The 23,548-nt window shown below is 38.9% G+C and overlaps 2 protein-coding genes across 4 annotated transcripts; one reads left to right on the top strand and one right to left on the bottom strand.

Moving 5' to 3' along the window:
- Positions 1–1,305: 1,305 nt before the first annotated feature.
- AK6 (adenylate kinase 6) lies at positions 1,306–3,088 on the bottom strand. Its single transcript, XM_075021833.1, has 5 exons — positions 2,998–3,088; positions 2,391–2,483; positions 1,985–2,043; positions 1,752–1,897; positions 1,306–1,601 (listed from the first exon to the last, which is right to left on the bottom strand). Exons 1-5 carry the CDS (start codon positions 3,023–3,025, stop codon positions 1,412–1,414), a joined length of 516 nt encoding a protein of 171 aa, XP_074877934.1. The 5' UTR covers positions 3,026–3,088; the 3' UTR covers positions 1,306–1,411.
- Positions 3,089–3,181: 93 nt separating this feature from the next.
- RAD17 (RAD17 checkpoint clamp loader component) lies at positions 3,182–21,807 on the top strand. Of its 3 annotated transcripts, XM_075021832.1 has the most exons (17): positions 3,182–3,433; positions 4,742–5,019; positions 5,499–5,625; positions 6,148–6,231; positions 6,951–7,107; positions 7,590–7,726; positions 8,875–8,927; positions 9,021–9,146; positions 9,231–9,300; positions 9,934–10,045; positions 12,358–12,552; positions 13,760–13,845; positions 14,404–14,550; positions 14,999–15,145; positions 15,903–16,023; positions 17,448–17,505; positions 19,907–21,807. In XM_075021832.1, the coding sequence occupies exons 1-17, from the start codon at positions 3,401–3,403 to the stop codon at positions 20,172–20,174; spliced, it is 2,199 nt and encodes a 732-aa protein (XP_074877933.1). In that variant the 5' UTR covers positions 3,182–3,400; the 3' UTR covers positions 20,175–21,807. The 3 variants fall into 3 exon arrangements, with proteins under 3 accessions (XP_074877933.1, XP_074877931.1, XP_074877932.1); XM_075021830.1 differs by lacking the exon at positions 5,499–5,625 and having other exon boundaries at positions 4,742–5,017; XM_075021831.1 differs by lacking the exons at positions 3,182–3,433; positions 5,499–5,625 and having other exon boundaries at positions 4,922–5,019.
- The last annotated feature ends 1,741 nt before the right edge of the window (positions 21,808–23,548 follow it).

The raw sequence follows: 23,548 nt of genomic DNA, 5'->3' as shown, positions 1-23,548 counted from the left end.
CCTGCGTACGGCTCCCCCCGCACACCCCCACCCCAGCAGCGGTTAGGGAAACCCCAAGCAGCTTTTGGAAACGTGATTTTTACGGTGGAAGAGGCGGCCATTCGAAGCACGCTCAAGAGCTGGCAGCGGTGCAGGCGCTTCCACGCCAGAAATCACCCGCCGCCTGGTTTCCCCTTCACGCAATAACCCCGACAGCCGCGGTTCGACAGGAACACACGTACGCGTGCCTTTCCACTGCGCTTGGTCCCGATTCTGCAAGGAAACCCCTGATTTTTCACCGTTTGGGTTTATAGAAGGGTGAAACTGCTGATGAGGTACCATTCCTCTGTTAAGTCTCACCAAAAAAATCTAGACCCAACTTGGAATAAAAGAACCTTTAACTACCTAATCGTAATACCCTTCACAACAGGAATTTTCAAGCAAATAGAGTTTTACTATTCAAACTCGTGTATATAAAAAGTTCATTGGCAAGCACTTTCTACAGAATCTTTCACAAGGCTTTACAAACCACCTTTTCGGTGAAGAAAAGTTATTTCTATTTTGCACAGCCATGCTCTCCTAGGACCCAGGCTTTACAAGCAATTACAACAGATGCCTGCCAGTATTTGAAATGTAACCATGGTTTGGATCACCGCAGGTTCGTTATCTTGCCAAATGATGTACTTCCTTGATAAACCTACAGTGTTAAGTGCATTCCATGATTGGGGTGGGTGACGGAGAATACAGAGAGAAAAAGGAGAAAGAAAATTTCTGCTTAATATTCCACACCAGTGCCAATATAGCCAATGTTTCCTTATGCCATAAGTAATTCTCAAAGTTCTGTGTAATTATTTTAAAATACCTCTTACCAAGTCACTTCTCTTCCTCCAAAATAAAGCACCCTCTTCAAAATATATCATACAAGCCCTGATGCTACATTACCCTCCACACATTCAAGAATACAGCGCAGTATAGCAGGTTTTAGTCTAACAGTTCAGAAACAAACTCACTCATTTGCAGGACACTGTTTTACCCTTTAGAATTCAAAAGCTCCTCAACTGCCATCACTTATCAGGATTTCACAGTTTTCTTGTGGGGGGAAGGTTTGATTTTAATTGTAAGCTCCAGAAGATTTCTGTCTTTTGTCTGTTCTGCAGGAACCTAGTTCCTGCTACTAAGGGCAACTGTGTATTTTTCATCCTTTCATTCACAGCTGGATTTTCACTTGGGTCAGTTCTCCTGTGTGGCTCCCCCAGAGTGCTCCAGAGGCTGTTCCAAAGGCCCACAACCTGGCTATTCTGAACCTTCTTCTGGTCCCCAACCATATCAAGTTACAACAAAATTAATTTTCATTTATTGTACAAGAATTATGAATGTCATTTATTAATCCCTCCCAGGAGGAGATCCAGCAGAGTTACTTTTTCACCAAATGTCAATTGTTGTCCTTCATCCATTGCTCAATCCATTGCATAATCTGATCCAAATTTCTCTCTAGGTCTTCTGGAGTGTTGCTGGGTAACTGGTGTACAATTTCCTCTCTATATGACAACATAGCTTCCTCATACAGTGTCTGAAAAATTTCACACTGAAGGTTGTCTTGCAGCTTTTTCCCTTTGTAGCCCCTAGAAAACAAGAAGAACACTGAGAGATGGTCTTAGGTAACGCAGAGCACTATGAAGTATTCTACAGAGAATCAGTAATTTATACCCTAGCAAGATCTCCAGTGAAGTCACACAACAGTACTTTACTCCTTATTTACTCCACTGACATACCTGCTTTCAAGTCTGTCATACAGAAATGAATTTTCCGTACGAAGTACAAATACTATATGAAACCACCGTTCAGGGAAAAAATCACAGCCGTGATAATCGACAATAACTCCACCCTCACTCATTTTATCTTCCAGTTCATCAATTACCTGCAAAAAAACCCAAAGATAGGCATGTTTATCTGGAATTACAGAAAGTCAGAATACAAAAATGGTAGGTTTTGTAGTTGGACTTACCCTGTCTTCATCCAAAATTGGACAATCGTATTCCTCATCAAAACCTTCATACAGTTCTCCTGCAGCAAAAATAATTCGTGGAAGTCTGTGAAGTCACAGCAGTTATTAAAATTACTTATATAGTTGTGTTTATTTCAGGAGGATGGAAACAAAAGGTAGTGTTTAGAGCAAGGAACGCTTTGCTTACAAATCCGTGTAAGGATAGGTTTGTTATTTATTACTTAATGCAAAGTCTGCCACTGTTACTTAAATGCTTTTCTTAGCTCATGCCCCCAAAAACATTTCTGTTAACGCAAATTCATTGCTTTTTCATTTAATATATAACACATGCGCTACAAGCCCATGGTTACACAGAGCAAAAAATATCTGAACTACTTTGACGGACTGCTTTGTAAATACGGCCTACCTTCTTTTGCCATGTCACCCACATTAATATAGTTCATTCCTGTTCTTGACGCAAGTTCTTTCCCGAGCGTGGTTTTCCCAACGCCCGGAGTACCTAGAGACAAAACGCCATATAAAATGGTAAGAGAAGAGCCTGCAAGTCCCCTTCAAATCACCTGCTAAGGAGTCAAAAAGGCAGCTTTTGTCAGTCAGTGTTGGCAAGTTCATGTAAGAGAAAGGAGGCAAAAAGCTGCACGAGAAGGAAAACCACGTAAGAGCAACGTCTAGAGATTACAAATAAAACTCTTCACTTTGTGCAGAAACGTTACTCCAACCGGGATGACGCAAAAGTAAACCCTGCTTCGTTTAAAAGCCCCAATGAATACGGAAAAGCCCCGAGCTTTCACGCACGGCAGCCCGGCACCGCCTGCGCCGGGCCCTCACACCCCGAATCACCCCGGGCTGTGAACGGGGCTGGGGCTGGCCCTGCGGGGGGGGAGGCCCCAGCCCCGCCAGGCTCCCCCGCCCGCACCCCCGGCGGCCCCGCCGCGGCCATAAGCCGCCCGGACACCACCGGCGTCCTCCCTCTTCGGCCCTGGGCCCGGCCCGCCGCTCCCACCGTCCCGTACCGGTCAGCAGAAGGTTGGGCCGCTTCATGCCGCCGCTCCGCGCCGCCGCCAGCGGCGGCCGCCGGTCGCCTAGAAAAGACGTCGGCGGGGGCCTCCGCCGCCGCCGCCTCACGCTGATGGCGTCACCCACCCTGCCCGCGGGAGCGCCGCGGACAGCTAAAAGCCGCCGGAAGAGAAGGACCCCTCCGCAGCTCGGCGGTACGGTGTGAGGGGGCTCGGCCCGGCACAGCCCGACCCGGCCCGGCCGGTCTCCTCTGGGCTCGGCTCAGGCTCGGCTCGGCTCACGGCGTCCCGCTGCCGCCTCGGCCCGCCCGGGTGCCTCCCCGGGAGCGCGGCTCTCCTCCCCTCAGGCCTGGCGGTGGCAGCGGGGCCGCGCGGCGGATGGGCCCCGCCCGGGCTGAGGATGTCTGGAAGCTCCTCGGGAAGGCCGGCGGAGGTAGGGTCGCAACGGGGGGGCACGGACGGACGGAGGGACGCGGTAGGGGCGGGGGGGTCCCGGGCGCCGCTCCGCCAGCGGGGCGGGCTGCGGCCGAAAGTCTGTCCTGGGGAGGGTTTCTGCAGCGTCTGGCGGCTCCGGCTGGCAGCCGCTTTAGGCCCGATAATTACTTATTAGTCTCTGTGTTGGCAGTTCCTCTTCGGTTGCGCCCCCGCCCCGTGTAGGACGTTTATCTTCTTACTTAACTGCGGCAGCGTGTAAAAAAAGAAACCCCCTCACACGGTGGGATCTGGCCCGCTGGTGAATATGCAAATTCCACTAAAAATAGCTTTTGTCAGAACAACGTTGAAGGCAAACCGTGCAGAGGCAAATCCTTTTTCCCAGTTGCTAAGCCCTCTTGCTCTCAGATAATCTCTTGTCCGGTAATGGCCTGTTGCATTAATTTATAAGATGTGTCAGCTGTAGAGTATTCACGGGCCTTTTTGGCAATGACATGTCTATTCTAGTACTCCCATTTTCATAGAATGGTTCCTATGCCAAAAGGTTATCGTGAAGTTGTTAGCAACAGAGAGCATGTGGCTACTGTGGTGCTGTTTTGGGACCATAGGTAGGCTGAAAAGCGACTCTGAGGTGTAAATTTGTATAACTGTCCTAGCAGGGTATTTCTCAAATCCAAAGCTAAATATTGACACTATTAGCGGTTTCGTTCCTTGCCCCTTTCAGACAGACTTCAGATACGTGTGATGGCATGATTCGAGATCAGTCCAAGCTTCCTCACACAGGAAACAAATAATAATATTTGATTTTAATGTCTTGCCTAAGTATTTCTTTGTTGCCTATTTCTAACTTTTAAACAAAAATGGCTGCATTATAAATGTTAGGGAAAAAAAAAAGCCACATACTGAAAACTATACAGAGGCAACGTGAACAGGACCTTAATGTAAAAATGGCATAAATAAGTTATGCTATTTTTTCATTTGTATCTCTGTTTTAATTTTACTTCTCTAGTTTCAATGTGTGTTTGTAGAATTTTCAACTTGTGATTTGTCAGTTTGCGGCAAAATATCACAGTGTGTAAGGTGAAGCTTCTTTTTAATACTGAAGAAGCATGTAACTGACACATTCAAAAAGCATAAATGCCTATTGTTGCTAACTAGTAGTATGCCTTTCAATGCTAATGAAGTTCTTTACACCTACAAGGTATTCTTATATACGCTTGGTAAAAATCTCCAGTTTTCTGGAGATGGCTGTACCAAATTAAGGAGAGGAGAGTGCTACACTAATAGCAAAATGTTTGTATTTTACTAGGTAACAGATTGGTTGTCGCATTCATTTGATGACTTCTTTGGAAACACAAATACTTCTTCTAGTGCCATTCCTGTGAAGACACTAGAAGGCAATTCTGGAAGAAACCAGCAGGAGAAGAAAGACCTGTCTTCTGTGCCAGAAAGTAGCAAACCCAAAGTTCAGCCCAGAAAAAGAGCAACGGTGTTTTCAGTAGACCTGCCTTGTAACAAGTACAGACTGAATTGGAGCCAGTCTCAAGATGAGCCATGGGTAGATAGATACAAACCTGAATCTCAGGTGTGAGAGTTATTCTAAGTGCTAATGTAATAGTAACATTATAGTGTAACATGTTGTGCTTCTGTTCATAATCCGTATTAGTCAGGTTCTAAGAATATCCTGTTTTATTAGGGCAGTGAAATACTGGTTTGATTTATTTACTCTTTCTAGTTAAGATTTTAATGAGCTGTTTGTCTGTAGGAGATGCATTTTTCCCCAGGCTTCCTGAGGAGATAAAGCTACTGTTGAGCTGTTGTTTCCTGTCCATCCACTCCTAAACTTTTGAACCTGTTACTGAATTTCAGCCAGATCTGACAGCTCCAAGTAGTAGGAAAATCCACAGCTAAAGAAAGGAAGAGAGAACTGAGTTAGTACACTCATTATGGGAAAGATAACAGAAATTATCTCTCATGTTACTGGATAGCAGTTAGCTGGTCTGTTAGCATGTTCAGAGTACTTGACTAATTGCAGTTTGCGCTATCTCTTGCTTGATGCATCTTAGGCATGACTTTGTGGGTGTGGGGTACTGTGGTACCTTAGGGCTTCAAGGAGAAAGGACTCAGATCTGTAGTAAACCTGTCTTCACTGGTTCTGCTCATGGAACAGCTTTTTCACAGTGTGTTTCAAAGGTATCAGTATGTGTGTTAAGTGTTTCTTAGATTTGAGTGCTGGTTGATGTAACAAAGTTAGTGTAGTATTTGTATTTTATATTTAAACATTTAGTAGCTCATCTGTGGAGACGAATTGAGTTGCAAGGCTAGAAGACGAGTAAGCTCCATGAGACTTGCAGAGGTTCCAAAATCCTGTGTAGTAGTAGAGTCAGTAGAGCCTAAAAAGTACGAGCTCCAGCAGTAGCTATAAAACATACTGACATGAACAGGCAAGATTGTAATGCTGTTACTTTAGGAATAATAAGTAATTAATTATCTCCCAATTGTAAGCAATGGAAAATCGGTTGTTTGAGGAAACAGGCTGAAATTATTAACTTTAACTGTTGCACTTATTTCTACGTAACATAAACATATGTAACTGGAATATACATGTCTGTTAACATTTTAGTCAGCATATATTCTGTTATTGAATCTCATCATACAATGTTAAGAAACCGAGAGGTGTGTATGAGCATTTCATATATTTTAATCTTGTTTTAGAATGACCTTGCTGTGCAAAAGAAGAAAATTGAAGAAGTTGAAACCTGGTTGAAAATGCACATATTTCAGAGGCAGCCAAAGCAGGTAATCTTGCTAAAATTAGCAGCTAGAGGTTTAAAACCATACAAATGAGCTGGATTCAGTTTTACTGTAATTTCAAAGAAAAGCTTTAACTTATAGGTAGAGATTATGTATCTGTTGCATTATAAGAAATCTCTTAAGAACGTAGATTAGAGCTTGTACATTTGCTTAGGGCTTATGCTGCTAAGAGGTGCTTTCTGATTTTGCTCAGAAATACTATTTTCTAGCATCCAGTCAGTTCATACCTCTTCAGTGTGTGCTTGTAACTGCATTTTTATCTCCCACAAATTGATTTTCAGTATCTTGGCAAATTTTCAGTTGCACTGACTTGATGTAATAGGATGTTTTTAACCTTTTGATTGATAAGAGGTGTTCTTATACACATGCATCATTTACCAGTCTTGTCTGGTGTTTTTCAGACCTAGTTCTCCAGTTCAGTATGTATTATGTTGGTAGTCTATGTGGTGTGCAGTTAACTAAACAAATACATAAAAAACTGAGAGCAAGGCTTTCAGAGTTCTGCTCTAGTTCTTTCTGTCTGAATACTCAACAGGTAAATTAATAACACAAAATATTTAACTCAGTTTTTATTGGGAAAAGAGAATCATTACCAGAGAAACTATAGAAGGAATTCAACCAATATTCATCTTCAGTCAACTTTCAGTCTTTGTTTGTCATGGTAGGGATTTATTTATTTTATTTATTTATTTTTACTGTGACAGGGTGGCTCTGTTTTACTGCTAACTGGTCCTTCTGGTTGTGGAAAGACTGCAACTATACAAATATTAGCAAAAGATCTTGGCATTCAGGTGCAAGAATGGATCAATCCAATATCTTTAGACTTTACAAAAGAAGACTTGAGAAATATGTTTGGCCATGGTAAGTATTTTGATTTTTTTTTTTCCCCAATTACTTTTGTAATTTTTGTATTCTGTATTTTTTTATTCTTTTGTGTCTCTGTCACATAGGAAGTCACATCCACGTCCATGTAAGCCAGATCCTTAGTGTTTAATAAGAATCTTTCTTTTGCTTTTATCTGAAAAGGGATTTAGGTGGGTTTTTTAAAAGTGTTTACTCCAAAATAATTTGCAATTCAAATTGGTATAAAGAACTATGTAATAACCTGGATATCATTTGAGCCAATTAAATAAAAGTAGGTAAATCTGTCTTTGTCTGGGTCCTCAACTGAATTCTACAGTTTAAGAATTCTTATATTTGTAATGTGTTTGCCAAAGGGCTTGGCTGCTGGTGTTCAATGGCTACTGTCAGAAAATAGCATGGGTGGGTATTAGTTCTTGTGGGTATTTATATTCTACTTGGTATAATATAGAATATGTATTTTAATTGGTTTTCCTTTTCAGACTCAAATTTTCATACATTTCCGAGTCAGGCTCAAGCAGCTCTCTTTCAAGATTTTCTATTAAGAGCCAATAAATATAACAAACTTCAGATGCTTGGGGACTCCTCAGAAAATGATAAAAAGCTTATTCTTATTGAAGTAAGTGAAAACTCCTGAAATCTTGTTTTGAAAACAATACCTTTTATTATAATATTGACATGCTAACTAGCTTAAGCTGGTGGATTGGCGTTGCCAAAAGTTAGTCTGCTTTACTGCAGATGAATTCTTTATTACTTTTCAAGTGTCTACAGCACTCTAGAACCAAGTTCCACCTATAGTTAAACAGAAGTTAATAGTCAAGCAGAAATTGGAGACTAGTTTGTGTACAGAAATAAGTAATGGAGTATCAAAAAGTAGCTCAAAACATTGGAAAGTCATACCCATGTTTCTGTATGATTAGCTTTCTAGAAATATTTATGTGTGTAAACAGGAAGAGGGGGACACCTCCCCTCTCTCCCCCCCAACTATTCTTGTTACTTAGGGATGCAGGAGAGTGTAGAAGATACGTGAGAATTAATACAGTCAGAAAGCATTTGAAATCTAGCATTCCCTGGTCTTGTGCAGGGGAGGAGGGTTATCACAGGCAGACATGTGAACTCTGAGGGTTTGTAAGCCATGACGGGAGGTACAGGAGAATACTTTATTTTTACTTATTCAGGAGTGTGTTTCCATAGCATTTTCTTTCTGAGCTTTTTGTGTTTTTTCTGACAGAGGAATTTGATAAGTTATGATAGTCAAGTTGCCTGTAAACTTTCAAGAAAGGGAATAGATGATACAAAAATTCTAGCTGAGTGATGTAGAATACTGTAGAATTTAGGAAACATAGTTTTCTGTGACTTCTCTTCATAAAGTCACTTTCCTGTGTAGGTCCTCTCATATCTCAGATAGTATATCCTGCCCTCTTCCTTAGTGGAGCTGCTGCCTTGAGTGTTTATCTTCTGAGTAAAACTCTGTCTAGCAGGCAATGTAATCACCCAATGCTGCTTCTTAGGAAACAAAGACAGAAAGAAAATGTTTCATTTTAGGTAATTGTTTTCCATAATGAAAGAAAGAAATAGGCTTTGGGTTTTTTTCTTTTTTTTTTTCCCTCTGGTTATCTTCAGTGTTAGCTACATTCAAATTTAGTTGAAAGCAAGCTGACTAGGAAGAAAAAAATGTGTAGCACAGTAGTGTCCCATAATAATCAGTCTGTGGGAGAGAATATTTACATCTGAATGTACTGACAGCAGTTCATTTGTTTTGAATAGGACATACCAAACCAATTCTATCGAGACCCTAGCAGTCTACATGAAATTCTCAGGTCAGTTGCAAGTAAGTTTTTAATGAATAGCTTTAGCCACTTGCAGTAAACTGGAGTTTGATTTTTCTTATACTTGCTTGTTTTTCAATTTAGGAGATTTGTTCGTACAAGCAGATGTCCCCTTATATTTATAATCTCAGATAACTTCAGTGGAGACAGCAACCAGAGGTTACTATTCCCAATGGAAATTCTAGAGGAGTTCTGTATATCCAGTATTAGGTAAGGTCTTTTATCTCATTAAAACTTGATTGAAACAAATGAGAAGTAATAAACTAATAAATTTTTTTAAATGAAATTCAACAGTTTCAAGCCTGTTGCACCAACAAATATGATGAAAGTTCTTAATCGAATAGCTGCAACAGAAGCTAGTATGGTAAGTTGTCAAAACTGATTACTTCTGTGCAGTTCTAGGACCAAAAGATTTCAGACTTTTGTATCTGAAGTATGTTATTTATATTTGTTACTGTATTTGTTTGATCTTTGATAGCAGAGCCCCACACCTCCGCAAAACCACCACTAATCGCCCCCAAGAGAAAACAAGGAACAAACTGGAAAGAAGTCTTGTTTTTAAGATTAGATCCAGTTGATCCTTGGTCTAAGTCTTCAAAGTTACTGCTGTAAATTCTTCTGCCTATTACAGGAACTATATATATGAAACAAATAATAGGAATAGAAGTAATTTTCATTGTGTCCAGCAATGCCAGAAAAGGTCACGAACCTAAATCCTGTATTATTCCTGAATTGTTTTGATTACAACCAAGTCTAATATTGAGTGACGCCTTGCAAAGAATTATGTGCATTATTCTCTTTAATATTGCTGTATAAAATGCGGCAATGTGCTTAAATGAATTAAATGTTTTCAAGGTAGTAGTATTACATGGTTTGAGCACATGGTGGATGCTCGTGTAGTCTGTTTATGGCGTGTGTCAGAGGTGGGTCCCCACAGCCAGAATAAACTCCTTTTCTTGCTTTTTCTTTCTACTTTGAATGTTGCTTTTCATTTTAGAACAGAGAAAAGAATTATGCTCTTGACAGAACTTCTCTGGAGTTGCTTTGCAGAGGTTGTTCAGGTGATATAAGAAGTGCAATAAACAGTCTTCAATTTTCTTCTATGAAAGGTAAATACCTATGATTTTGTTAAGTCAATAACATTTTCACCATTTCTGCTGTACAGCTATTCAGTTCACTGTTGCAGCGCAGCTAGGTGAGCTGTGCAAAACGTTTTTGACATGCTGCTCTGGAGGAGGAATAAAAGGCACAAAGGGTTTTGTTTTTGTTTTTTTTAACTGAAAACTTTCCATTTCATGACTGTTATATGCAGTATTAAAATTGAGTAACATCTGCTATGTATGTGTTGATGTAATTTAATGAAATGCCCTCTTCTTGATACCTTTGCTATTGGTGTGTGTTTACTGTTCAAGGCTTTTGTGATGCAACCTTAATTTGAAAGGTGTGTTTTCATTGCTTGGTTCTTATACTTCTCCATGTCCTTATCTCTACCCTTAAAGTATTTCTGAAATAGCCCATTGCCTTTGTGTACAGCATTTCTGTAATGATTGATTTTGCCTTGGAGTTCCTACAGCTGTTGGTAAATTGAAAAGCTGTGAGATGGCATGACCTGCTATGAAGTTACTGAGTGTATTACAGAGTAACTTTGAAGTTCAGCGTTTTAGTAGTCTTCAAAATACTTGGTTGGGCAATACTCATAGTTTGGGATTGTTTAAAGTGTTCCAGCATTGAAAGAAACAGGAGACTTATTGTCATGTCTTTTATAAGCATTGGAAGTCAATTATTAAGAAGACACTGTATGCGAGTTACATCATCTACGATTTTTAAAAGCAGTACTCTGGCATATATAGTTCATCCTAAGAACCGCTAGATGGTGCCAGAATTCATATTCAACCTAGAAATAAGGACGTGAGTTCGATAGTTGTCTTCTGCTGTGTCGTAAAGGTGGCAATGATCTTGTTGCTTTTGCTCATTTTCTTTGCCGTCCACCTTGCAAATAGAAACTGTGCTGATGGAGTACAGGATTAAATGTATTTTCAAAACCTTGTCATAGGAGTGAGTGTTGTAGTTTGAATTTTGGAGTATATTGAAGTTAAATTAGCTGTGTTTGCTAAATTACATGAGGGAGTAAAGTTTCTGGGTTTAATTTGAAAATGTGGAAACTAAATTCTTCTGATGTTCTCTTCTAGTATACTAAGTTTGTATTGTTCTATGTTAATCAGAAAAATACAAAATTCCTCTCAGTAAAACCATTTTGATGATAATGCCATTAAGTTAATAAATAGTAGGTTGGTGATACCTGAGAAAAGTTTGCAGTAGCTTGCTGCTGGATGCTAAGTAGCTTTTACATACTCTAGAAAATCTAAATAGTCTTAAAATGACCAGTTTGTGTAATTTTTAATAAATTACTTTGGAATGTAAAAACATGAGAGTTATAAAGAGAACTTTGGAGAAAACAAAGCCATATGGCTTGACAGCTTCTGTACATGACACCTCAGAATCATGTATTTAAGTCCTATGACCCTGGACATTCTCTTCTTGAATTTTCTCTAACAGATTGAGAAGAGCTGCTTTCATGTTGGATAGGAATTTTTTCGTTGTTGAGGTGTTTCAGTTACGTAAATGATTGGCAGCCAGTGATACTTTGTAAATTTTGGAGACACCTCACCACCTTGTTGATCTCCTGAGAATGCAGTATTAGTTTTTACATATATATGATTTCTTTCTTCACTTGCGTATATGTGTAAACACAAGTGATCCATTCACTTTGTAGTAGTATTAACGGGTAAAATGGATCCATGGTAATTGTGAGAGAAAAGAAAGATAAAAACTTAAAGTATAACTTCTCTTAGCTCAGTAAGGAACATTCATCTGCCACTAAATCAAACTGAGTGAAAATTTTTGAGATTTAAATTAGATTAGAAGAAGGGTTTTATTCCTTGGAGCTCAAAATATTGTGGAAATTAGTAGGCTATTGGAAGAATCACCTAAATGAAAGGTTTACCTTGGTGCCTTATGTGTCAGGGTATTACACAGATAATGCAAATAGAAGATAAATTGATAAGTGAACAGAATGTAACTGAAATATAATTTACATATATTTGCACTTGTGCTTTATAAAGAAGAAATTTTTAAGAAAGGCATCTTGAGGATGCTTCAGAACAAAAAAGTACTTGGCACCTTAGCTGTGGCTTAAGGGACAGAAGTGGAATGAAGCATACTAGTTCAGGTGACTGTCTTGTCTTCCTAATAAATTAGTTTTCTCCTAGTGCCACTATTTATATAACCTTTTCTGTTATTTTTTTTGTTGTGTTTGTTTGTTTAGAACATTTAGCAGTAGCAATATACAGTAGCACTATAATAGAAAACTTTTTTTGATTCATCTACTTTATCCTGATTGTGTTTTTGTTTTTATTAATAGACTGCTCGTTGGAGAAAGAGTTTTGGTCAAGGAGGAAAAGGAGCTCTGCACTAAAATGTGAAGTAGCAGCAGTATCTAAAGTAAGAAAGAAAAGTAAATCCGATACTTCAGAAGACCAGGAGATACAAGCTATTGGTGGCAAAGATGCTTCCATATTTCTTTTCCATGCTCTGGGGAAAATAATTTACTGCAAAAGTAAGAAACCTTTGACTTACTCTTCCCTTCAATGGGGAAAGCACGTCAGCTGCTAATAGCTAGTTTTGCTAAAGTAAGGCTTAGGGTGACCCTAATTTGCATGTTTGGTCATGAATAACAGTATAAAAACAGGGAAAAAGTTTGTGGTAACTGAGATTGCAGCTGTCTGTATCTATTAGGTAAATAAACATTTCACTGAGATGTGCCACATGTATGTAATAAAATTACATAACTCTAGTTGCATTAGGTCCACGTGCTGTCATGCATACAAAGCTAGCTAGATAGCCAGCACATTTGTTGCTTTGTACAAAAGCAAGTTTTGCTTTTGTGCAGAATTATGCATTGTTATTCTGTACAGTTATGTTCTGTACTTGTCTGTATTTCTAAAAGTTACAGAACAGCCCTGCAGGCTCGTAGCTACTGCCTCTCTTATTTGTGTATCTGCTGCCTTTTCCTCCCTACTTTTTATCTCAACTCTTTGTTTCCTTTTAACAGACATGTGTGCTCTCTCCTTTCTGGACTGAAAACCTCTTCCACTTCTCTGTCATACCCTGTTTCCCTTCCCACCTCTCCAAAATACTCTCCACCGTTACTACTACTGAAAGTTCTACTTTTTATACACAAGTTCTGTGAATTTACAGAACATATCTCCTCCCTGTGTGTGGTTACAGTACTGTTTTTTTAACACTTAAAGACTATAATTCATAAACGTTTGGTACTTAATAAACTAGTACTATCTGCACTCAGCTAAATCAGGATCCACAGTGCCATTGGCTGTCCACATTTTAGTACTAATGCACAATATCAGTTCCAAAGTCAACTGAGGAGAAGTAGTGAGATGAGGGAATATGAAAATGACTAGATGAAATTTTTTACATGAAGTGTAATGTAACTAATTACATTGTTGATGATGAAATATTGACTATATAAATAAATACTTATGCCTGCATCAAGAGCTTTCTGGGAACAGAAAATGGTGTAATCTAATTGCTGGTAGAGTTGACAGTTGCTAAAAATGATTCTCAATGTATGCAAAAACTACTATTCATGCAGTTACACATCTCTTCTTGCTCCTATCTAATTTTTATTCTAATTTTGAATATTTAATCTGAAATGTGTCTTTTTCTTCTGGCTTTTCTGATTTATGTGCAGAAATGTAACAACATTTCTGATGTTAAAAGACTAAACATTGTAAAATCATTTGTAGGAGAACCAGTGTCAGAATCAGAATTTCCTCAGCTGCCTGCTCACTTATCAGAACACCATCGAGACACCTTGCTTATTCAGCCTGAGGTACCTTTGCAACAACTACTTGATTCCAGTTTGGTTTGAAAAAAACAAAACAAACTCTAAATGATTGATGCAAATTCTCAAGTACAGTGGTTTTGTCACTGATCTTAATATATGTGTATTCAGTCTGTCTTAATTTAAGGAATAATTAATCTGGAAGGGACCTCTGGAGGCTAGCTGCAAAGGTAGATTAGGTTCCCAGGCTCTTGATCTGTCAAGTTTTGAGTATCTCCAAGGACAGAGATTCTCTCACCTCACTGACGGACTTGTGGTGGAAGGTGGACTTTGCCTCGCTGCAGCCTGTAATAAGTTACCTCTCATCCTTTCGCTGTGCATTGCCAAGAGGAGTCAGAGTTCACCTTTCTGTTACTACCCATTGAGAGAGTTGAAGACAGCAATGGCTTCTGCCCCTCCATCCCCAGTTAGCCTTCTCCGGGAGCATACCAACCTCCCTTTTGTATATAAGCATCACTTCGCGTGCCAGCTCCATCTAAACGTATCATTTATAGGATGCTTTTCTTTATACACTGTGTAAAACTTGAACTTTCTTTTTCCTAATAGGATGTTGTGGAAAAATCGCATATGTCTGGAAGCATGTTTAATTTATACCTTCACCAGAACTATGTAGACTTTTTTTCTGGTATAGATGAAGTAGTGAGAGCCAGTGAATATTTCAGCACTGCTGATGTCCTTTGTAGTAATTGGAGTGTAAGTGTCATCTTTTTATACACACATACTTTTTTTCTGATACTTTGACATAGAACTTCTAGACTTTAAGTGTTTGTGAATGTTTACTTCAGACTTACAGTGTAGGTGACTGAATTATTAATGCTAAAGTACATCAACTATAGAAGAGATGCAGGTCCAACTTTTTGTCTGACTTCTGTCAGTATTTTATTATAGTGTTTGTGAAATACTCTACAAAATATTTTTAGGTAGAACATATTTATGCTAAAAATGTTTTGGAATCTGTATGCCTCTTCCCTGAAGTAATTGGGCTAGCTTTTTCATTCAGCTGCTTTGAGTAAAAGTTTCACAGTAATCTAAACATATTCTGAGCATGTCGTGTCTCTGCAATTATAGAGTGTGTTTTGGCTCAAATAAAACACACTGTACAGAGACTTTGAGTTCACATAATGCCTGATTTCTTTCTTAGTCACGGCTTGTGATGGAAGAATACAGTGCATCTGTGGCTACCCGAGGGGTGATACATTCAAATACATCCAGAGCCTTTGCCCACCACCAAGGAGGGATGGGGTTCCGGCCTTTACATAAACCCCAGTGGTTCTTTATCAATAAAAAGGTAAATGCTTGGTGGTTTTGTTTTTTTTGTTTTGTTTTTTTTTTTGTAAAGTGTGACAATTGAGTAGTATAGATGAGATTTGCTCACAGTGCTAAATTTGTCAAATATCCTATTTTGATACAAGCTACTTCTAAAAAGTAGTTGCTTGAAGAGTACATTCGTATTATTCTTTAATGGAAAAATAAATTGGAGGCCTCTGACAAAGTCTGATTCCTGTGTCCAAGTTGGCATGCTGCTGGGAGAGTCTTAATCCTAAGTTAATGGAGACACAAGTAGTGTTGAAATACTATAAAGTATTCCTGAAAGTAAGTTTTAAGTTTTTTGTGCAGCTTAAATCACGTTAAACTGTTGTGTAAGTTTAACAAATCACTACTGTTACATGTGTTTATCAGAAATAGCTTGTATGTGAGATACCAAAGCTCTTGACAATTTTTTACGTTTGAGCTAATACTTCTGTTGCTGTATCTGGCAAAAAATATTGGCCTGGATGGGTGGGGAATTCTATAATCAAGTGTTAAATATTTTCTGGAAAATACAATGTCCAGCAAAAGGCAAAAATGAAGGAATTTACCATTTTTATGATCTGTATACATTGACTCTAACTGCTTATCTTTTTTTCTGGCCTCATTTTTCAGTAGCTTGTTTGTAGTTGTCCAGCAGGCAAGAAGAAAGTGTCTTTTACTGTACAGAATATCTACATTAATAATGACTTACTAGGTTTTTTTGCTTGTGTTTCTTTTTCCCACATCTCTTACAGTATCAAGAAAATTGCCTTGCTGCAAAATCTCTCTTTTCAAGCTTCTGTTTACCACCTGAGTGTCTTCAGACAGAGCTATTGCCTTATCTTGCTATGTTAGCAAACCCCATGAGAAATCAAGGTAAGATGGGTGTAAGTTTTGATCTTGGACTCCTTTTTGTAATTAAAGCATACTGAAAAATTTTGTAATCCAGAATGTCAATACTAACTGTGCTTTTGCTTCAGTAAAAAAAATACTTATGGTAGGTGCATATAGCTGATATCCAAAAATGTTTCTAGTAACATAGCCAAAATTAAAGATGACCTGTTAGTTTCAAACATCAAGAACATTTTTAAAACTTCCGTAACTGAAAGAATCAAAATAAGTTAGATGTATAATAAGTTAAATATTAAAAATATTTCCAGTAAGGTTGGAACTAGATGATCTTTAAGGTCCCTTCCAACCCAAACCATTCTATGATGCTGTGAAGTATCTCTCTTGTCAGAAGTGAGGTGTATATGATGCTTTATAAATGTGTAAGATGGGCTCCTTGTGTTGGAGTATTTGAAATAATTTTTTTTTTTTTAAATTATGGCATGGATTTCTGGTATCTGTGTACTTTTGAACTTCATCATGTTGCCCTCTCAATCAGTCTCTTAAGATCCTTGCACAGTTTTCCTGTATGCCCACATCCTTACTAGCTTGTCTAACTGGGTGGTAGTGGCAAACTTGCTCATCTTGCTCTTCATCCCCTTTTTTTCCACAGGGTTACATTTAAGAATGTACTGGATAGCCCGGGTCTTAGCACAGGTCGCTGCAGAACTGCATTGACAACTTTTTTCCATTGCGAGAGTTAACTATTACCTCATACCCCTTTCCCCACTTCCTATTCATTAATTATTTATCAGGCTTTACTAATTTGTTCTCTTAGGCTTAGGGCTTCTTTTAATTCTACTAGAGGATTTGGTGAGAAGACTTTTGTAAACCTAGTAGGCAATATTAACTAAATCTTTCTTCATTGCTTACTGATCCCTTTCCAGTAACATCAACAGACTTAAAAGGCTTTAAAAAGCCTTTCCCAGATGAAGTAAACAAAATCCAAGTTTGCAGTCCATTAAAAAAATGTGTAACCTGAGGTAATCCAATAGTAGATGATTCATGTGGAAAAATTTACTTTGTATGGTACATAATCCAAAAATTACTGTCTAGACAGCTGGGTCACTTATGCTATGTTAATTACTTCTATGTCTTCACTAAGGCCTTAACATCAGGATGAATTCATTTTGTAGGCTATGGAATAATAACTCTGCATCATAATACACAGTTGAATGTCAGGGATTTTCTTATACGAGTAGGTAATCTGTAAATATGTTACGGTAATGTGGTAAAGGGTTTGGGAAAAAAATAAATACTTACACACGTGTGCAGTGTTTTGGTATCCAAAATATTGCAAATATCTACAGGAATGCTTGACTAAGCCCATGAATTATTTATTTTTTCAGTACGTTTAATTGTGTGTGTGTTATCATCTAACCAATGTGATACTGGTGATTCTTTGTTCTCAGCTCAGATTGCTTTTATCCAAGACGTTGGGAGGCTACCGCTGAAAAGACATTTTGAGAGGTAAACTTGACTTCTGTCTTTTCTTAAAGAAAGTAAGACTTTCTTTCCTAATATAATGAGGAAAAGGACCCTTTCATAGAGAAACTTCTTCAATGTACATCTGTGATGTGACATTTTCCCTCACTTGCAGCATGATAATTTAATATTTTACCTGTTAAAACTTTTTCAGTTCAAAACTATTTATCATTACAATGTGAGTAGCAACTTTTTTATTACAGTCTTGCTTTCAATCCTTGTTTAGCTTTCTTTTCCAGTGTATCAAATATTAGCTCTATTCTAGACGTACCTATGTTTCTTCATTGCGTGATCTGAATAAAATATTTTTTTTACAATCAAAAACATGTATGTGAGAATGAAACTGAACTGATGCAAAAAGTATAGTGCACTTTGCCTATGTTTATCATGGCATAAATCATTAATCTGGAAGTTTGATAGAACATTCTGTGTTCTGTGCTTGTTAGAGGTGTAAGAAAGAAAGAATAATGGGGAATTAGTTCCTTTTGAAGCAGTTCTATATCTATGGAACTACAAAATATTTTAATAAGTACTTCCTCTGAAATTAGATAGCAGCACTGGTTTTTATTTTGTGGAATTTTTACCTATTGGACTACTTAAAGTAAACTTTGGTTTTATTTAAAAAATGCTTTCTAAACATAGCTACTGAAGTTCCTCTGCCTTGGATGTTAAATACTGAAAAAATACTTTTTATTTCAACTGAAAGACTGCAGTGCTCTACTTATGGATTGTGTAGCACTCATGGGGTGACATGTCATGACATGTTATATTGTGACTAGTGAGCCCTCTGAATCATAGGCATCACTTATACTAGTAGAGCCTCAGTTACATTTCTATAACTTTGATATCTCTGAAAATTAAAAAGTTTTAATTGTGATGGTCTGTTTCTAATAAAGGATTGAGATTACAGTTAGCTGCAATGAGACTAACTTTCATCTCTTAACCAAGAGAGTGAGTTTCTTAGGACATCTGACAAAGCATCTCATATTTATCACTGTGGTATTGCTGTCTGATTTTAACTATGAAATACTGGCCTGTAAGGTAAGGGCTGTATTACCCAAGAACCACCCCGTTCCCCAACAGTTGTATTAAAAGCCATTTTGGGTGCTAGTCAGGAAGAAAGTAAAGTGTCCCTAACGAGTGTATTTCTTTGCAATCTACCTCATCTAAGCCAAAGTGTTTGTAACTTTACAAATTAATTGCAGACTTCCTTATGCCATTCATTTTTTCTGCAGCATACCTTTAAATATTGATAAATGTTTTTTTTTATCTGTGTTAATAAGTTGGATGTGTGTCACTGAGTTTTATCTGAGGGGTAACTTTCTTCTGAAAACACAGTAATCTTTTTTCATTTGTTCACTATTTTGGAAAGCAGGTATAGAGAAATGCAGGTATTTTAGTAAGTATTTGCTTCCTTCAGGAATCCTAATTGAAAATAATTTATTTTGTGTTATTAATCAGTCTGTAAAATAACTTATGTGTGGCTATTTCGATGGAAATACTCTTATTTTGTTTATTTTCCATTATATTTATTAATGGAATGGGAATGGTACTGTAGTAAGAAAACTGGCATTGAGGAGAGTGTGTGGTATTTGATCCGCTGGAAGTGGTGTCAGGATGAGTTTTTTGTCAATAACTGTAAGTTTATATTATTCCCATGCAAGGTGAGAAAAATAATAAAGCAACATTGGTAACATACTGATACAGAGATGCTAGAAAGATTGAGAAATCTAAATAGTAAAAGATATTATAAAACATAAAAGGATTTCCATTCCACTCCTTTTTTTTTTTTTTTCAATTCACCTGTTTCAAATCAAATTGCCTCCCATCCTAAAGGATTTTGGTTTTGTTTGGAGAGGGTCTAATGTATCATGGGCTGTTGTCAGTGACTTAATTGTTAGCAGTTCATGTACATGAGGAAAGCTCAGCAAAACCACTATCACCGTAAGGAAGAAGCTTCAGGCAACAGTGGGTACTGGGGAGTGACGGAGCCCAAACATGGTATGGTATTTTGCTGTTGCTGTGTTTTGAGGCTATGTAGGGCAGTCCTTTCCCCAAAAGGATCTCCTCTGTCTTCTGTAGGCTGTCATGTAAGCTATATGGTGTTGAGTTCTGGTCACAAGTATCTATCTACACCTGGAAGATGTGTGCAGAGCGTTGTGTAAAAACACAGTACTTAAGGTAATGATGTAAGCACAGAATGTGTACAGCTTGAATTAACCGTGATTGATGGAGGGTATTACTGCCAGAAAATGTGAAAGCTGTTAAGTGCCAGTGAAGAAGGGTGACCTGTGTGCTACACGGGCAGTCTTTTCTATTGCAGCTTCTGAGTGAGAGAGCAGACGTTTTTTCATGGTAACTTACTGTTGCAATGATAACTTTACAGGTTAAAGCTTGAAACACTTACTGATAAAGATCCTGGGATGCCAGACTTACTTGTTGGCTCTGAGGGGGACTGTGCTGATGTGCATGGTATGGAGACAGCTGCAGAGATGGAGAAAAACAGAATGAATGAGGATGAATTGGATGGATTCCCTCTCTCTTCTAGCCAGTGCAGTGGAAGTGAACTGCCCTGCAGTCAGCCTCAGCCTGTTACAGGTCAAGCAATCATGGAGGAAGAAGAATTAAAAATAGAGGAATATGATAGTGACTGAGTACAACAAAGTATTAACCACTGACTTGCCTGAATAGATTAATGTGCCACAAAGGCCTTTGCTAAAGAGAGTATGGTCTGCACAAAAGTACTGCTCTAGCTACTTAGTCTAATCATGCTGAGTCAGCACCGAGACAACTGTCCTCGGCTTCCTCTTAACTTTGCAGGATCAGACCTGAGCTGAATACTAAATTACAAGCTATTGCTTGCCTCTCCTGAGCCATGAAATAGTCTATATTCATAAAAAGAGAATAATAAATGACAATTAGTTTGAAAGATACTGTAGATAAGCAGTGTCACTCTTAAGTTATTACTGTTTTTTACACTTTCAGTTTACTTTGCAGTTGTACAGTGTGTTTCTTGAGTACATCGTTGATAGTTTATCAGCATTTGAAGGTTTTATTAAAATTCGTATCTTCAAAAAAATTGCTGTTTGGAAGCTTGGCCCTTCTGAAAGGAGACTGAAGTGCACATGTGAAAAGTTTGATATCCTATACTGATGGTGTAAATAAAACTCCTCCTGTATTAATACTGTTTGGTACTTTGCCACAGATTTATGTCAAGTTGAACCTATGTTGTACAACAGATTATTTTGGATTCCTATTTGAAAGATATTTACATAACTTATGGAGGAGAAAATATAACGAGCGTAAGTCCTTCTTGTTCTTTGTATTCTGTGGGAAGTTAATGGTGTAGTGTGCAGTTTTTTCTCCTTAAATTGCAGTTGAGCTGGCGGAAAGAATAATCCTGTGTTTGGTAACTGACATGTGAGAAGTGTGTTCTGGTTGTCTGAATAGACTGTTTAATATGTTAGTGTTTCTCTGTAACTAGGACTGGTCCATGCAAATCAATCTAAGATGGTGCTGTTGTTAGTGATACAACAGGAATAAGAAAAAAAATCAAAAAAACTGTGACTGTAAAATGCATGTTTGCATTTCTGTATTGCTTACGTACAAAGTCTAGTAGAAGAAAAGACAAGTTTGTCCACCATAGCCTTGGAATTAATGCTGCTATTGTCCATATTTCTCTGCTCTCAAGGGACAGGTGTAGTCTTTCCATCTATAGCTATTGTTTAATGTTGAAGAGGGAAATTTCTCCCTGAATTCTTAAATTCTGTTACAGCTCATTACAGCAAAGTGAAGATGTTTTTGGCTGTTGATGGCCCTTAACACCTTTTCCCTTCTCCAGGGTGCTTTGGATGGGGTGCCCCCTGCTCAGCTTAGGTGATAGCTCACTCCTCTTGGGCCTCCTGCAGTTGTCTGTCACTGAAATGCCATCTGACCCCTCCTGTGGTCCCAGAGGCGGGTGGGGGGGTGGGGGGTGGTGTCTCCTGCAAATGACAATATGGCATGAAATACTGATTTGTACTTTGCAAGCAAAACTCCAAGCTGCTGCTTTGTATCTTTTCAGCTTTCCTCACAGCAGCATCTGCTAATAATAGTAATAACAGTTACTTTGACATCAACTACTTTGTATTACTGTTGGCCTTGCCCTTGCTAGGACACTATTTGGTACTTACCTGGTTAATTATAAATTGTAATAGTAGAGACTTAACCACTATCAGCTACAGCATTCATAATAATTTGTGTAAAACCTCGTTCACATGAAAACACCACCAAAACCAAAATGTGTCATTCTCTTTAATAATCTCCTGTGCTCAAATCTCTGTGCTCTTGCCTCTGACTTGGAGTTGTGCAAAGCGCATGAACAGGATGAAAGTCCCAAATTATTGTAGTGAGCTAGTGAGCACCCTATTAAAGCCAATTGCAATTTAACATTAAATCAATCCCCAGGTAAGCCAAAGGGAAGCACTGACAGCTGCGGAGCTTGTGTAGCTGCAAGCAGGCACAAGAATGAGTGTCAGTGGTACAGCCCACCCTCCTACCTGTCTCTAGGGAGAGGTGGAGTCTTGTGTTGGCTCTCTCGGCAATGTTATCCCAATTACAAGGCAGGGGAAAGGAGAACCGCTCTTCAAATAAGAGTGATGTAGGATCATCCCAAGAAGGAAAGATACCTGTATTTTTCTGGTGTGGTCGAAGAATTTCAACAGCTATGCCAGCCTTTGGGAAAGCCACATGGCGCATGCTTGAAACCGTCCAACACACCCTCTCTTAAGTGCAGTTGTAATTCTGAGTGTGTTCAGTGCAGACGATATGTCACTAAGGTGTGAGGCGGACAAAGTAAGCGCAGTGCTTGATGCACCTGCCTACTGCCTATGCCAAAATTGGCCCTTGCGCAGCTGGTGTCGTGGTTTAACCCAAGCCAGCAACTAAGCACCATGCAGCTGCTCACTCACTGCCCCCCTGCCCCCGGTGGGATGGGGAGGTCTCCTGATCCAACATCAGGGAAGGTTCCGATATGATCCCCAGAGTGAGATTAAGACACAAAGGGGGTCAAATGCTGTATACCCAAAACAGCTTTTATTATCAAAAGTATCTGTCATGGGACCTTCGTGTGATCAACAAACCAGTATGTTATCTCAGGACTACAACTTCCGTGACAACGGTAGTCTCCTATTCCTGCATGCTTCACTGGATGCCTCAATGGCCTGGTAATCGCCCTTACTGGCCAGAGGAGTGTTCTGCTTAAACAAGCCATCCCAGAGACAAATAGCTCTAGATAAATAGTTCACAGTTCAGTCTCTCACAGCAAACAATCTTTGAGACAAATGGCTCGAGATGAAATCAGTCTCTCACAGGAGGAGAATTGCAAAAAAAAAAAAGGAAAACTTGTGGGTTGAGACAAGAACAGGTTAATAATTGAAATAAAATATGATGATGATGATAATACTAATGATGGAGATAACAAAAAGAGAGAAATAAAACCCAAGACAAATGATGCACAATGCAATTGCCCACCACCCGCTGACCGATGCCCGAGCAGCGATCTGCCCCTCCCAGCCAACTCCCCCCCAGTTTATGTACTGAGGATGACGTTTCATGGTATGGAATATCCCTTTGGGTAGTTTGGGTCAGCCGTCCTGGCTGTGTTCCCTCCCAGCTCCTTGTGCTCCTGCGTGCTGACAGAGCACGGGAAACTGAAAAATCCTTAACTTAGGGTAAGAACTACTTAGCAACAACTAAAACATGAGTGTGTTATCAACATTATTCTCACACTAAATCCAAACCACACTGTACCAGCTACTAAGAAGAAAATTAACTATCCCAGCTGAAACCAGGACAGCTGGGAAGACACACCTTTGGTTGTCATGGCCTTCTCAGGCTTCCCCCTCCTCTGAGGAACAGTTATTTAGAAGAACATTTTCCACCTTGTCTAACAGCAAAGTTCTCCAGAGAGGAGCTGAAGAATTCTGCAAACTGTGGGCCTGAACAGGAAAGCCCTTTCTGGTCAGCAGATGCCACTGTTTCCTGTCAG

This window comes from Buteo buteo, chromosome Z, assembly GCF_964188355.1.
Source record: "Buteo buteo chromosome Z, bButBut1.hap1.1, whole genome shotgun sequence".
NCBI classification, from domain to species: Eukaryota; Metazoa; Chordata; class Aves; order Accipitriformes; family Accipitridae; genus Buteo; species Buteo buteo.
This window is presented reverse-complemented; position numbering and strand designations above follow the sequence as displayed.

Coding starts and splice junctions, on each gene's coding strand:
- AK6 (XM_075021833.1), bottom strand. CDS start 3,025: ATGAAGCGGCCCAACCTTCTGCTGACCG. Junction 2,484..2,997: donor GCCCAACCTTCTGCTGACCG/GTACGGGACGGT, acceptor TTTTGTCTCTAG/GTACTCCGGGCGTTGGGAAA. Junction 1,602..1,751: donor TATGACAGACTTGAAAGCAG/GTATGTCAGTGG, acceptor CTTGTTTTCTAG/GGGCTACAAAGGGAAAAAGC.
- RAD17 (XM_075021832.1), top strand. CDS start 3,401: ATGTCTGGAAGCTCCTCGGGAAGGCCGGCGGAG. Junction 3,434..4,741: donor CCTCGGGAAGGCCGGCGGAG/GTAGGGTCGCAA, acceptor GTATTTTACTAG/GTAACAGATTGGTTGTCGCA. Junction 9,301..9,933: donor CTGCAACAGAAGCTAGTATG/GTAAGTTGTCAA, acceptor TTTTCATTTTAG/AACAGAGAAAAGAATTATGC.